This window comes from Dreissena polymorpha, chromosome 13, assembly GCF_020536995.1.
Source record: "Dreissena polymorpha isolate Duluth1 chromosome 13, UMN_Dpol_1.0, whole genome shotgun sequence".
Lineage (NCBI taxonomy): Eukaryota > Metazoa > Mollusca > Bivalvia > Myida > Dreissenidae > Dreissena > Dreissena polymorpha.
The window spans coordinates 14,013,815-14,031,161 of NC_068367.1; the positions used below are offsets into that span (position 1 = coordinate 14,013,815).

At 34.6% G+C, this 17,347-nt stretch overlaps 1 protein-coding gene and 1 long non-coding RNA gene across 2 annotated transcripts; both read right to left on the bottom strand.

Moving 5' to 3' along the window:
* Positions 1-1,428: 1,428 nt before the first annotated feature.
* LOC127855847 (uncharacterized) lies at positions 1,429-16,676 on the bottom strand. The gene is made up of 4 exons (XM_052391734.1): positions 16,496-16,676; positions 4,650-4,825; positions 3,329-3,421; positions 1,429-2,195 (listed from the first exon to the last, which is right to left on the bottom strand). The coding sequence occupies exons 1-4, from the start codon at positions 16,506-16,508 to the stop codon at positions 1,674-1,676; spliced, it is 804 nt and encodes a 267-aa protein (XP_052247694.1). The 5' UTR covers positions 16,509-16,676; the 3' UTR covers positions 1,429-1,673.
* Positions 8,210-12,629, bottom strand: LOC127855851 (uncharacterized). The gene is made up of 2 exons (XR_008037778.1): positions 12,521-12,629; positions 8,210-8,376 (listed from the first exon to the last, which is right to left on the bottom strand). It is a non-coding gene; the product is annotated as an uncharacterized LOC127855851 (long non-coding RNA).
* Positions 16,677-17,347: the final 671 nt, after the last annotated feature.

The window sequence follows — 17,347 nt, forward strand, 5'->3', positions numbered from 1 at the left end:
AATAGTTTCAAACAAAAGCATAGCAAATTTCTGGAAAATATATTGAGCAGTTTTGTGTAGTTATAATTCCATTGTGAATGAACAAAAACCGTCACGTGAACCCAAAAGTCAACGCCAGTAGGCGTTTTATGAAGGAAAACAGCCGCGCCAGGTGGTGTTTTTTTTTTGGTCAACATCTTTGGTGATCGTCTTCTGGCTTTCATACGACCTAGTGTAGGCAATAAGGCATGCATACAGCTTGCGATCTGTATATTACCGATAGTTATTAAATATATAATTTTTTGCGGGGTAATTATTTTTTGTTACAATTAGCTATTCAAAATGAACAAGATTTTAAACTAAAAAAGTCTTAAGTAACATGTAATGTAACCATTTTACGGCATATATTTATTATTTTTAACAGCTGACGACCACCCTTGGGAAAATTTACATGAACAACACACATGTGTGTCGCGCTCGCACCATATCATTTACCATATTTGTGCATAAACGTCCAATATCAAAGGAACTTTTTCACTTTTCGTACGTTTTAATTTACACAGCACAGTTGCATTTCTTTGTGCAAGGTAATAAATACTATCAAGCTTCTAATTCTCTCTCTTTGAAGAGTAATACAATACTTGTATTGTTGAAATTGTTTTAAGATAACATCCACGAAAGTATCAAAGCTGTGCAGGTAAATTTCAAGGTCAAAGTGAAGTACTGAGTGCGTCTTGTAGGTGTTAAAAAACCAAGCTGTATTGACCTTCGACAAACATGTCATTTTAGGATAACCAATAACTTAGAGCGTTTGAATAAGTCATAGTCTGAAACTAAGTCAATGTCAGGTAGGAATGACGTTAGGTGATGTATTTGTGTGGACAGTTATCATATGAGTCGTGTTCTGAGAAAAATTGGCATAATGCATGTGCGTAAAGTGTCGTCCCACATTAGCCTGTGCAGTTCGCACAGGCTAATCAGGCACGACACTTTCCGCCTAAACTTAATTTTCGGTAGGTAGGGACTTCCTTGAAACAAAAAATACCATAAAACGGTAAGTGTCGTCCATGATTAGCTTGTGCGGACTACACAGGCTAATCTGAGACGACACTTTACGCACATGCATTATGCCCAGTTTTCTCAGAACACGACTCATAGATATCATCGATGCAAGTATCAAACTTGTATAAGGAGCATTATTAACGCTATTATTAACATGCATTTTAAGTTACAGACAGATACATAAAGAGGAGAACCAACACATGAACATACAGGCCAATCCCTGAATGCATCTCGGCATCTGTGACATTAACATACATGCAAATCTTTAAATGCATCTCGGCATCTGTGACATGAACATACAGGCCAATCCCTGAATACCTCTCGGCATCTGTGGATGCTGGTAGGATAAAACTATTATTATTTTATATAGATTACCTATTATTTACATAACTTATAAAATTTATTTAAATTATCACTTGTGCATACAACTTCATTTTGCCACATAAACTTTCATTATTTTTTCCAGTATAACATATATAGCAACAGTAACAAACTAAAAAAAATATCACAGACATTTAAATACTAGCAATAAAAAAGTGTAAATGTTTATTTATTAATACAACGAATCTGATTAAATTGGATTGTCAAAAAGCCTCGTCGCAGCTGCAAGAAGGAGCAGATCGAGCATCATATTAACTATAATGTCCATATGAAGGTGGTGGTGCCGGTTGTCCTTCGAAACCAAACGGTTGATTTCGTTGTTGATTTAGTTCCTGTTGAAGGCGAAGTTGCTCTTGCAGAAGTCTGTTTTGTTCTTGGAGGGCTTGAACATTGGCATTTGTTGTTCCTGCATTGTTGAAACCTCCCCCAGCAGTGAACATATAAGGATCGTTTAATACAAAAGCACTCGTGTTTGTCATCACTTGAGCAGTGCCTATGCTGTTAGGCTGTTTTATAATTATAACAGCACGACGGTTATTACTAACAATGTGATAACCAAAATATTTGCCATAAGCGCAGATGACATAAAATCCAAAAATACCCAGAGCCATCTCCAGTATACAGCCGACTAAAATTGTTGCAGACAGTCCTTTGATCGTACCTTGATATGGAACTTCGTCATAGAAAATCGACAAACCTCCGATTCCTGCCAGGAAGAGGCCCACAAAGCAACCAATCACGAGGAAAAAGGACAAAATGTACTGACCAGTCATCTGAAAAAAGTATAATGCTTTGTTAGGTTTTAAAATGAAGGCCATGATGGCCATGAAGCGCTCGCCTGAATTAAAGGTACACCAATCGTCAAAGACTTGACCTGGTTACCTAATTTTTTATCCAAGTTCAGTCACAGCCTTGATCTTGTCAAGACAAAAATTGTAACCAAGTTTCATCAATATTGAGTTTCTTGTAGGGTAGCAGTATTGGTTTTCTAACGTTTGACATTGTTTTGGACACAACGGAACCAAATTCTAGCTCGGCAAAGATATTGTCTAGATAAACATTATGACCAAGTGTCATCAATATTGAATCATTTACTTGGCATCTATATTGGTAACAAGGTTTTTCAATTATTTGATCCAGTCACCTAAGTTTTGAATAATGTGACTTCTAGAGTCGCAAAGAGTTAAAAGTAGACGAAGCATGACACAAAACCTTGGACATGAGGGAAGCTTAAATGTAGTTTGTTCAACAGGTACAAAATGGCATCTTTGAAAAAAATATAGCAGACCCGATTACAATAATTGGTTGATATGATTACGCGTATATGGAATAAAAGTTATGTCTGTATGGCACAATAGCATTACATGTATACTTCACTAAAGAGATACAAATTATTTGTAAAATACAAATTAAGATATCAGATAGACAAAGTTCAAGTTATATTGACAGCTGTGTTATTCATTCTTCTCATAAGGTTAAGCACTTAAAGAGTATTTTTCGGTTGGGTTTAAATAGGCATTACAGTTTTATATTTGCACTGAGTTCCTTCATAAATGAGTTTACTTTACAATATTAACAACACACATTAATCATATTGAATTGTAAAGCGGCAACATGCTCTTTTTTACAAGAACATTGGTACCTACAAACTTATAATTAAACAACGCCTCTAAACTTAATAACTTAATATGCACCTAATCTTCTTATGCTGTATTTATTTAACAACCAAAACTTGCCTTTAATGCACATAGTGGAATTACAAATCACATCTTAATCCATGACAGAAACGAGCCAAGTAGTGTGAAAATGGGTCTAATGCAATTTTGGTCCAGTGTAGCTCATGAACAGATAAAGCAGACCCGTTTTCGCACCACGACGCTCAAAACTTCACACTACAAATTCTTACCACGCAACCTAGTTCTTTCTTTGTACTCTCATTTTCCTGGCTATTCGGTCCTTTAACAACAATGCATGAGCACAACAGAGCTTGTAGCAGACCCTGAAATAATCAACATTTAACCCATTTATGCCTAATGGACCCATCCTTCTCAATTGGATCAATTTATTTCCAAAATTAGGAATGTCTAGTTTATTTATTTCTATATTAAGAATATTTCTTACATCATGCGGCCTCTCATCTGGGTCTACGCTGTTTGTCAAGGCCTTTTTTCTAGACGCTAGGCATAAATGGGTTATAGCAACTAGACCCAAACCTGCTGGGAATAATTTTTAATAAACCAAATAGTTTGAACTTCTAAGTAATGTGCAGTACACATGTTGCAAAGACAAATTGCATACTTTTTTTATTTGTGTGTCAGTACAGTAATTAAAATTTTATGTTATCCGGCTGTCCTTAAAAAGTCTACAAATATGGGCCTAATGGCGTTGTTTTGTAATAAAACCTTTTTATCTATTATGAACAGTATTTTTCACTTCGCGTGAAACAATAGGGTGATGATGACCCTAAAGCACTCATCGGAGTTCTATTGGAACACCAATCGTCCAAGAAATGACCGTGTAATCTAGTGTTTTTTTTTCTTCAACATAACCAAGTATTGACTATATATGTTCAATTGTTCAATACAAACATTCAGTCTCATTATTATAAGGCCGTTAATGACCCAAACCGAGGGATATAGAGTTTCCATAAGACTTGACCTGGTGATTTTGTTTTCAAACACACTTTACCAAGGTTCAAACTTAACAAAAATATTAATAATAAAAAAAAATCTGACAAATATTGTCAAAAATGTGACATAAATGTGGCTCCTTGTGCGGTAATAAACTTAAACTTGACCTTGTTACCTTAATATTGACCATACTTGACCAAAATTCAAACTTGTTCTAACTATTCTACATATAAACATTCTGACCAAGTGTCCTCAAGATACATGCAGCTTCTAGAATGGTTACAAGTTATTTCAAACAGCTTACCTGGACGTCAGACAAAGACAGATCACCATAGCTCAACCTTGAGACATTCGTTCTCAGTTAAAGAGTCTTGCATCCCCTAACTTACATAGTCATAACATACTTAAGTTACAATATAATAACATGAGAAAAGTGGATGCAGTTTGCTCCAAAAGTTTTAACATTCTATGCTAACTTTCTGACATATAGACCAAAGACAAACAAACAGTGTGCTTCATAAATACTATTATACTAGTACACTTTTTTAGAGTGGCGGGTATGATGACAAGTAAAAACCGTATAATACAATAACGTACCAGAAATCCCCCAGTAAATCCGCCAATGAAGTAAGGAGGGTTGAACTTCCCATTGTCTGGATACTTTATTGCGGAAATAAGGCCAATTATAAGCAAGGTCATTGACAGCAGCCCCAAGAGGCCTGCAACAATCTTGTATCTCTCAATAGCAGCTTTACGAGCTTTACGAGCATCATCTGAAACAAAACATGATAAGTAGTCATTGAAAACGGTTTTAACTTAGTGGGTGAAACTCTTCTGTGAAAACTACCATCTCAAACTTGTAACGTTTACTCAAAGTACCTTCATGATATTTTAAGTAAAAAGATGTAACAACTAACAGGTATCAATTTATACTGGGGACTGCTTGGAACTTTTTTGAGTATACACATACTGGCTAGCAGGGTCTGACTACATAATCTCTCTGTAAACAAAGTCCTCTTAGAACATCGTAGATGCATTTTGATAGGGTCTTTTATGAATCAATTTCAAATTACAGTTCAAAATAAAAGACCATGCTGAGGAGAGATTCGTTTTTGACACGGGTGTTATGCGTGTGGCCAAGTCACTAAAACACCATCAATATGTCATAAAACAACATTTTTTCACCACTTTGACAAAAAATATCTGATAGCATGCACTCTGAGTATTTTGTTTCACTAACATTAACACGCTTGAAAATAAATACAGACACGACTAAATTTAGGAAAAAAGAAGTGTTATTGTATTTCAAAATCTTCAACTGATATAATCCAAATGTATTTTAATCCATTCAATGCATTTGGTCGTATTCATTAAACGTCCACATAAATTGCAAAGTAAGGCAGACGACTGCGCTAGTGACAACATAACACTTTAATGTATTTGGTTTATATTAAAGAAAATACTTTTACTTTTTCATATATTCTCAGAAAATGTTGCATGAAACAATCTAGCCGGCGAACTGTGCGCACACATTTCGAAAATACGTGAACTATGTCATATGATGATATAAACATGTTCAGTAGGCATACCCCGTCACGACTAGATGCTAATTTTATCAAATCTTTTAATAGCAACATATATGCCGAAATTTTATTTAAACAAATGGTGAACGTTAGGGCTGCAACGGGTACCCGAAATATCCGATGATATCGGATCCTACTTCAGATTCGCAGTACGGATCCACCCCTGGAAATTTCGGTTCCGAATTTTTATTTTTATAGTTGTATGTAACCTAGCGCTGTTTTCACGAGTATTGATTTTATACAGACTGGTTTCATTTAAATCATTCGAGATCCTTCGGCTTTTATTGTATAAGATTGTCATTTGCGACAAAGAAAAACTAATTCGAAATCATGGCGGATTTACACATTACAAATGCAATTCATAATGGCAATAAGTAAGTTTTCAATCCTTATTGTCTTTCTGAATTGTATTAAAAACAACGGTAGTGGATCCAGTGTGTCTGGAATGTTATTCAGGTAAATTTTGCATAATTTCGCGACCTGTCCAATTGTTGCAATAATTCAATTCTACGCTTTATTCACGATTTCGACATTGTTAAATCACGCGTAACGAGACTGCCGAGATAACGCGAGATTAAGGGTTCGGGGGGGGGGGGGGGGTTCTGCCAGTATTCGCTCTACAGTATACACACCTTACCTATCCGCTATATGGACTTCATAAATAAAATAAAAGCAATAAATTGCCGATTTGTAACTAATAAAAGCAATCTTTATTTTTATTATATAGTTCAACGACCATCTGCTCGATAATAGTTCAGTACCATTGTAATTAGCGGCGCCGTAATTAACTACTGACAAAAATAACATGATCATACCTTGTGATAACATGATCATACCGTATGTACGGTGTGCAGAAACCTGTCAGAAATTAAAACAACTCCAGACTATTATAATTTTTGAGTTCAAGTTAATTTAAACACACCCACTTATTAAAATTAAACCTTTTTTATATTAGCTCATTTTTCTAAATTTTCAGAAATAAAAACCAATTGGTATTTGCACATTTCAGTAAACCTAAGACTGCTTGATTGTTAAATATGTTTGATTTGTAAATTGTATAATAAATAAATAATCTATATATTTTTATTAGTTCTGTTGCAAGCCTTATTTAAGTTAAATATGTTTGATTTGTAAATTGTATAATAATCTATATATTTTTATTAGTTCTGTTGCAAGCCTAATTTAAGTTAAATATGTTTGATTTGTAAATTGTATAATAATCTATATATTTTTATTAGTTCAGTTGCAAGCCTTACTTGTTGTGTTTTTAAAATACATAAAAATCATATTGTTGACAACTATAATATTATTTAAGATCATTATTAAGCAAAAGTAAGTCCCCCAAATCAAATCAATATTTATTTATTGTCGGTATGGTATACAAACATTATAACTAAAGCTATGAATGGCTTTTGACCGACAGCTTACCCCGGCCAGCTAAACAGGTAGAGTGCTGATCTCTGACTCGCTCATGGGTTGGTAAGTTTAAGCCTCAACTCGGGTTCATCTCTTAGAAATAATACCACCTTAGGCTACCCTGTCTGTAACCCAAATTGCAGTCGAGGGTCACCGACATACATGTATCAAATACAATGTATGTGCTTATGTTAACATTTCCTGAAGATTCAACCACTGAGCAGGATAACTAAGTTAACCTCATATTATTAATGAAAAAATTAAACATACTATTAGATGTATCAAACAGACAAACCAACTAGTACCTACTAGTACTTTCATAAGGAACATCATCCATTAACCATCTATACTTCCAGGCCTTTTGGCTCTGCTACATCAACAGGAATTAGCGTTGGTACAATTTATAATATTTCATCCAAACAACAAAATCTTTATAATGATAGTATTCATTTAACAGTCAGGTTTTACTTCTATTAGGTTAAAAACTAAATAGTGAATCAGTTTTTGAGATGACCTTGTACCAAACACACACACAAGCTCCTGTAAATTTTATACACACTTTAATGAGCAAGTATTTGGACTGTCACAGTTATTGCTTGTTGGAATGTCTCAGACTAACCAGGATATACATGCAGTCTTCACTTTAGCATTTTTGAACAACTAGCCTGAATCTTTATGCATTAATAGGACAGATTAAAATACCCACTAGCCCTACTATATGAATCAGGAAATTTAAATAGCCAAAATTTAATACATTTCACTAGCCCCGGGCTGTTGGGCTAGGGGTTAGTGTCAAGACTGTAAAAGCAATAACAATTCTTCAAACATTGATACTTGTCTTGTTTTGAACAAATCTGCCATGACGGGTAGTTAATGGGGATAGCCCAACACACAACCAGTTAAGGATGACTGTGATACTGCTGAAAGTTTCACCAATATGGATATTTAGCCAATGGACATTTGACCAGGGACTCTTTATTTAATTCGAAGTAAATGTTTTCTTAGCAGTGTTAATAGTCATGTCAACACATCACATGTTATGTTAAATGACTACATGACAACATTGGATGTGTAGCAACTTAAACCACCATCCATTTTATTATATTTCTGAATGTGTAGGATATTTTTTAATGTAAGGGTATGAAGTAGACACACATCTGACGTATCTTTATTTTATTTTTTTCAAAGAAGATAGTTATGTAACTGTGGTGATGTATAATATTATTTGCAAGAGTTAATAACATTCCAGGTGTAGAATTCTTGAGCTTCATGCAGAATGAGATACAGTATTCCAGTTTCTGACTTCTGTTGACACTGTGATGTTCCTGAAAAAAAAAAGATTTCTATAAGTTATAACAATAAACCATTCAATAACATTTAAAGACAGCATAGTTATCTGTTTTAAAATAATTGTTCTTTTCAAAGAAAAGTATTTTACCAAAGGCAATCAAACTTCTAATTTGCCCAAACTTAACAAATAATATATTTTTCCATACCCCACCCGCTTTTGGCATGTTTCTTTTTTACCTACTTTAAACCAGGGATGTATAATAGGGACTCAATTCGATACATTGTCTATCGGTTTATATAAGGTTTAATAATCAGTATAATATGATATAAACCTGATGATTCAAATAAATTGGAACATGTCGGCTTGTTTAACATGCATTTCCGCCATTTTCCCCCAAATTCAAATCCAGAAAACTAACATAATTAATATCGTATATGCCTTTAAAATATGTCCACGACTCAATTCGATACATTGTCTATCGGTTTATATAAAGTTTAATAATCAGTATAATCTAATATAAACCTGATGATTCAAATAAATTGGTACAGGATTAGAAGCACAAGGAACTGTTCATTTGTTCAATACTGTTACTGTTACGAATTGTGAGGATAAGCATCCTAAAAATGTTGTTAAATGTGAGGATAAGCATCCTAAAAATGTTGTTAATCGTGAGGATAAGCATCCTAATGTAAATAAGTTGGGTTCTTCAAGTTCTTTTGGTGACAAGCATTTTAAAAACGAAAATAAGGTGAAACCCGTTAGTCAACAAGGTGATAAGTACAAAAATCGTAATCTGAAATGTGTTTATTCTAACGCAGACAGTTTTATAAACAAACTAGATGAGTTTAAAACTAGATTTATGTCAGATAAGCCGGACATTATTATGATAACAGAAGCTTTACCGAAAAACAGCAGATTTGAAATGATGAAAAGTGAAATTGCGCTAGACGGATACGATATGTTTCCTGAAAACTTTCCAATTAAAAACTCTAGGGGTATAGTGATATATGTAAATAGTGAACTGAAAGCGGTAGAAATTGACATAAATCAAAGATTTAGTGAATACTGTTGTATCAAGATTAATCTTAAAGATAACGATAAATTACTAGTTGTATGTGTCTATAGAAGCCCATCCTCAGACATGGAAAATTACGATTTATTGAACGCATTACTAAGGCACATTAGCAACCTTGAAGAAGAATCATTTTCCCATATATTAATTACGGGTGACTTTAACTTTCCAGCCATTAACTGGGAGAATAGTGAAACAAGGGATTCAGTTAGTTCAAATTTTTTGGAGTGCATAAGAGACTGCTTTCTTGAACAGATAGTAGACAAACCGACTAGATTCCGTATTGGACAGGAACCATCCATTTTGGACTTGATAATTACAAACGACTCAAACAATGTACAAAACATTAATTACCAAGACCCCCTGGGGCATAGTGATCATTTAGTTATAACATTTGACTTTGTATGTTATACTCAATATTCCAATACCAACACAATCAAGTTTAACTATAAAAAAGCTGAATTTGAGAAAATAAGAGAAGGAATGACCTTGGACTGGGATAAATTACTGGAAAACAAGGACACTAATGAAATGATAGACATATTTATGACCAAACTGAACAATGAAATGAACGAACACATACCAAAGAGAAAGAGCAGTGTGAGGAAAAACAGTGTGCCACTTAGTGAAGAAATAAGAAAATTAATTAGGCAAAAACATCGAGCATGGGAAAAGTACATGAAACATAACAACGAAGAAAACTACAAAATATATACAAGGACTAGAAACAAAGTGAAATCAATAGTAGCAAAGGAGCGTAAAAAATACGAAAAGGAAATAGCGGAGACATCCAAATCAAACTGTAAAAATTTCTGGTCATATATAAACTCAAAAAGGAAAACGCGTAGTGGTATATCGGAATTACACGAAATGAAAGATGGGAAGTTATTTATAGCTAATAGTGACCAAGATAAAGCAGACGTTCTAGCAACATTCTTTACTAGTGTATTCACACAAGAAACTGATGAAAACTTTGATAAAATGGAGAACATTAACTTTGAGAGTCTGTCAAGTGACGATGAATTTAAACCAGAGGAAGTGAAAACCCTATTAAACGAACTCGACACATCTAAGTCTCCAGGTCCAGACCAAGTTCACCCAATTGTTTTGTCAAAACTGTCAGACATAATCCAAATACCTATGTGCCATATATTCAACAGCTCTTTTAAGTCGGGTATTGTGCCTAATGAATGGAAAATTGGACAAATTACAGCATTATTCAAAAAGGGAGATAAAAAATTAGCATCGAACTATAGACCAGTCAGTCTCACTAGCGTAATCTGCAAATTGATGGAAAAATTAATTCGTAAACGGATAGTTGATCATATGAACTCTAATGATTTATTCAGTGATAAGCAGTTTGGATTTATTGGAGCCCGATCAACCAACCTACAGTTACTCAGGGTTATGGACCACTGGACTAGTATACTAGATCAAGGAGGCGAAATTGATACAATTTACACAGATTTCATGAAAGCATTCGATAAGGTCCCACACAAAAGATTAATATACAAATTGGAAAAATATGGCATCAGCAAACAAACATGTAAATGGGTACAGAACTTCTTAACCGATCGTAAACAAAGGGTACAAGTCTATGGGAGCTACTCACAATGGCACGTTGTCACCAGCGGCATTCCTCAGGGTTCCGTACTAGGACCGATCCTATTTGTGGTGTTCATAAATGACTTACCAAAATGTGTGAACTCTAGTGTTCTTATGTTTGCGGACGATACAAAAATATACCGTGAGATTTCGACTAAAAATGATCAGTTAATTCTCCAAGATGATTTGAATAAACTTTTTGAATGGAGCAACAAATGGCTGTTAAAGTTTCACCCAGACAAGTGCAAAATACTACAAATTTCAACAAAACCCCCAGAAATAAGATCATATACTATGCCCAAGTATGAAGGAGGCCTCGTTTCTCTAGAAAGAGTTGAAAATGAAAAAGATGTTGGTGTAACAATAAACTCAAAATTAAAATTTGATGAACACATACAAAACCAAGTAAATAAAGCCAACAAAATGATGGGATTAATAAGACGTTCATTTAAATTTCTAGATTTTAGAAGCTTCAGATTATTATTCAAGTCCATTGTAAGACCACATCTGGAATATGCCAGCAGTGTATGGAGTCCATCAAAAATTAAAGACATTGATAGCATTGAAAACGTCCAACGTAGAGCAACCAAAATGTTACCCAAAATTAAGGATAAATCATACGAGGAAAGACTTAAATTGATTAAACTACCCACTTTGAAATTTCGCAGACTACGAGGGGATATGATTGAAACATACAAGATCTTGAACAATATCTATGACAAAAGAACAACAGTTGGAATTTTTACTTTGAACACAAATACAAATAGAGGCCATCCATTAAAACTTTCAAAACAAAGGTGTGCACGCGACATTCGCAAGAACTTTTTCTCCAATCGCATTGTAAACATATGGAATAATTTACCAAGTGCTGTCGTCACATCCAAGAACACGGATACTTTTAAAAGACGCCTAGATAAATATTGGATAAACCACCCAATGGTGTACGATCATAACTGTGACTATAATGAAATAACCGGAGGCAAAACACCGAGACTATTAAATAGCGATGACGAAGAAGAGGCCACTACAGAGGTCCAAAAGACCTGCGGTGGTAAACCACCTAAGGTAACCTAAGGTATGTCGGCTTGTTTAACATACATTTCCGCCATTTTGAAATCTATCCTCTACCGAAGGCTATTATTTGCAACCTGATTTTATGACTTTATCATCATAATCTAACATAAATATACATGCGTAACTGATTTTGAAAACATACCTGTCATTGTTCCATGTGTATTTAGTCTCGATGATGGTTTAATAACGATGATTATGATGATTTTTTAACCTAACAAAAGTCGTCTGATCCACCATTTCGTTTTCAGCTTTAGACGAGTGCGCATGCGCGAAAACTGCACGACAGCATATTCGGCATAAAATCGAGTTTCGGATCCCTCTATTATACATCCCTGTTTAAACACAATAAAATCGAAATAAAGCATGAACATGAACTACAATTAAATCAAAGATACTAAGCTAATAACAAATTACAAAAAAATCATACCATATAAGTTATATCTGCAAATTATTGGGAAATTATAATTGCATCAACACAGAACTCTATGCAAACGCACTGCAGTAGATGATTGAGTACCCCCCCCCCGACCTCACTTAATCCACTCAGAGTTGTCTCCCTTAAAATAATGTCGAAAAGGTCAATAGCTCAATGGGCTGCTTATAGTTACAGTTATCAGCGAGAAAAGTGTGTTAAAACATCGTCGTGTTTTTATAGGGTGCATGCAAAGGATAACATTGGTAGGTTGCCATTCAGGTAAATTTAACATGTTTATGAAATTTATTCATTATTTTCCTCAATTTGTCTCGAACGACGTCAGTTTAGTGAAGCGCACGGATTCACTGCGCTGAACTGCACCCATGTTTATGAAGGGGTGCATATGGACTCCCAGAGCCGCCATAGCAAAAATTATCAAAGGCTCTGGGAGTCTGTTTATATGGACGACCGGTCCAATTGAGTTCCTGCATCATGTAAATTGTAATGTCTTGAAAGCATCATCTACTAAGTTTAAATGCTATCTTGTGATGCAAGGAACCTCGGTGCCCAGTGAGAGAATCTTCTGCACAGCAGGAGATCTCGCCAGTGCTCATAGGGCTTGCCTGGACCCGGACAATGTTGAAATGATAATTTTTGTGAAAACAAACATCAAACTGTATGAACAGTGAAAAGCATATGTTAACAAACAAACTATTAAGTGAATAATTGTTAAGGTTTCATTTTATTTTGACATTGCTACAATGTTAAACGAGAACTTTGTTATGTTTTTTTTGTTAAAAAATGTTCTATGTTTTTTAGTCAAATTATACTTTTAATACTATTGATTTCTTTAATTTAGACAGAAACTTCTAATTTTCTCTTATATGAGGGATCCGGATCCGAAAAACAGTAAGAAACCATATTTGGATTCGGATTCGGATCCGAACAAATTTTTGGATTCGTTGCAGCCCTAGTGAACGTGTGTGTTTTTGCAATTCTTTAGCACTTTTATGTGTCCATGTTGCTCAAAAGAAGTATAACCGATAAAAAATAAACTTGTCAAGTTGTAGATAGAAGTTATAAAAATGTTTAAATAGTGTTTTAGTTTGTTAAAATATGTTCAGTTAATCTTTTTTTTTAAAGTTTTGTTGGCATAAGGACCCTCGCTTTTCGGATACGTGACGTCTCGATTCCAGGCAAACAACGCGCACAGTGGGTGTTATTGCGGGTGTATATGGAACTATCGGCTTTGCGTTGGCTAAATAAACACTGTTGACTTAAATTTAACGGGAAACTAGAAATATCTTTAAAAAAAAATATACGACGTTGTTTGTGGTCGGTGTTGATAAACGATCAAAAGTTATATCTATGAGATCAAAGATAGCGCATGCCTACTTTCTGCGAAGTTTTTAGCTGCATCACTCGCAAATAAATTACGGGATGTTGCGTCATATTTCGTGGCTTATTTCGCTTTATTAGATATTATCGATCGAATATTTATATGTAAAACATAGAAAAACACATAAAGAATGAAAATAAATGAAAGCATATGGATCAGCTGGCAACACACGAATCATCCGTACATATTTGAAATATTTATACGCGCGTTCTTCGAACAGACCTGTTTTAGTGATTTGTCGGACATTGTTATTTGATTCGATTATTTATAGTACCGTGAATCATTCTTAACACATTATCTATATGGTGGAATATTTCCTATTAAATTAATCAAAACGGGTACGCATCATGCAATTGTTGAAAATAATAAGAATCTATCATTGACATCCCATAATAATATCGCCAAATATCTTAATTAAATATTTTTCTTATCAAAATAAACTTCAAGTTCACATAGTTAACGCGATATCGTTTATATAACGATTTATGTTACAGACCGCGAACTGCCCTTGATTCCTTGTGGGTTGGAGTGCAATGCATTAAAGTGAGGTGACGATTCCACTGCTGGAACGACGGCTTGTTCAAAACTTTATACATTTACGTGTTTAACGTTCAATTTTGTAAACAATTTAAATATTTTCGCCAAAGCGTATATCAGGTTATTGAACAACAATACTTGATCTAATATATACGAGTGCACATAATGCAATATCGTAGTAATTACTCAATATTAGAACAAAGCATTTTAGTACAAACCATCCTGCGCTAAAAATCTTCTAAATAAAAAGGGACACACAAACTGTAGTGGTCGAGGGTTGAGCGAAAACTGCTCTATCTCCCAAGCCTTATCATCACAGATAAAATTATTTATGCTGAACACGCAGTCAACATTGTTGCTAAACGCACTGTAGTATCCCTTTTTATAAAATTGAAAGTCGCTTGAATAGCATATTAATATAAATATAAAAACTGTTTGTAGGAATAGCACGTTTCCTACTTTGAAAAGTGTCAGGCCTACCGGCGGGAAATTGTATATTCAGATTGATTAGTATCTTACAAAGGTCAGCTAAGGTAAAAATCTGGTTATAACAGCTACGCCGAAAAAAATTAAAGTGTTAAAGCCAATCGTTTATTGCGGCATTGTTTATGTTAATTCAGAAATTATTTTACGTGTTTCCTAAACCGCTTGATACACGGCAATCGGAGGATAATATAGTATGTTTGAGGGACTTAGTCACGTGCCCAACACCTGTGTTTTTTTAAACATTATGGATGGAAGTACATTTTTATGAAAATGGTTTGCCTTATACAGGCTTCCTGAAAAGTCCCAAAAAGTGCCTGTCAACCGGACAGGCTGATGGAAAAGTTTGCCTGTCCGGACAAAAATTCACCTGACCGAACAGCGTGAGTTTATAATTGAAGAGTTAAGTAAAGTTTAACTTATATTTATTGCAATGTGCAGCCTGTGTACAAGTACACTCGATAAAGTAAAACAAAACGTTTGCGTGTTCTTGTGATTAGAGTGTATGATGGACAACAGCTTTAAATTATAGTCAGATTCAAAACAAAATAACATAACATGACTACGCATTGATTAGAAGACTTGCACCGTATTGGATCGTTTCAACATACGTCACAAAACATATTGATTGTGACTCGTCATAATGCAGCCAACTTCTGTCAGACTTCCACTACTTTGAAAAGTTCTTTTACTTGTTTTGCTTCATATTCTTTCGATTTTGTTTTTTTTCCTCATCGCTTAGCTTCCTTTTCTGGCCTTGTCTAGCGCCATTGAAACTTTAGCAACAACATTTTTTCATGTGTAGTTTTTGTGTTACAACGTTTGTAATTGGATAGGTGGTAATATGTCGGACCAATAAAATTGACGTTTTTGAAAACAACAACAAAGGGAGAGCACTCTTATAAACTAGTGACGCGTTAGTGTTCTTAATGACAAAAAGGCTCGAAATTCACAAAAAGAGGGATTCTTATAGGGTGTTTTCGTTGTTTTGGCAAGTATAAGACTTTTCGGTATTTAGTCACAATTGTTTTGGCCTGTCACAAGGACTGGCAATATTAGAAATTTCGCCGGACTCTAAAGAATTTTGCCGGACAAGACCGGCGGTCCGGCATTTTCAGGAAGCCTGTCTTATATCGGTAAGACACTGGTTTAAATTGCTTTGTACATTTTTTCACTATATAATAGTCTTCCCATTACGATTTTTATTGTGGAGTACGTGAATTATCTGCTTTGAATTTTGGGTTTTTTCAATGTACAATGAAAATAATAATTGTTTAATTATTACATTGGTCAGATTAAATACTCATAATTGAAATGTGTTTATTAGATAAACACTATATAATGACTTTGTAATTCTACTTAATGCATATCGATAGTAAATGTAACTGGTTTGATTTCAATACTCTATGTTAAAATCCTTTCATCGCTTTTTAAAGTTTCATTTTGTACAGATTGATTGTTATATTTGTCTTTCATATAAACATAAAGACTAAACACTAAACAAAAAACTCTAATGCCAATTGGAATCAATAAAAAATACCTGTAATCATTTATCAACAAATTCTTACCTTCTGTTGTCATGTTGTTAGCCTTATGTGTTACTTGTTACTCTTAAACTTAAAGTAGTTTCAGTAAATGTATTTATATCATGACTGCAAACGATATCAATAATGTTTCGAAATGCACATGTGTTTGTTTACTTTGGTGTTTACTCATTCGTGGCGTAGCGACTATCTCCGTCTCCGGTCCGGAATGTTACGCTAGATTTATTTAATAAAACGTCTTATCTACTGATCCACAGGCGTTGTACTATTTTCACACCAATCACTTGAGCGAGGTTTACATGTTTTTGAGAGCATGGAACGACAACTCTGCATGGAGAATGTAAATCACCACGCATAGTTGTCGTTCCTTGCTCTCAAATACGATGTGATCCAGCTCTGCGCGGAGGTTGGGAGAATGTTTTAACACATCCTGGCCCTCCACCTCTAAAGGGCAAAATAGTGTAGTTTTTTTTATTAGGCTACACATAACTTATGACTTTGCGTTATATTCTAAGGAGAAGTACGTATGCAAAATAATTGAGCGGATCCATAGACATAAGAAGATTGTTATGGTGGTAACACACTGGTGCCAGAACTCATGAGTACCAGGTTCGATCCTCGCTAACCCTGAGCAACAAACTAGAATGAGAGAGTTCAAACGAGGTGTTGTATCCTCTGCGCTGAACAACAGACACATATCAACCTCTACTGATTGGTCTTCAATATATTGAATCTTCTTTTGTTCCTCGCATTTTCACCGCAACCAAATAAAAAAAGTCCTCTGGGTGCGTTAACCATATGTGAAATACCCGGTGCACTTTTAAAGTAAACGTTGCTGTTTCCGAAAACTAACGTAAATTAGCCAAGGCATGAAGT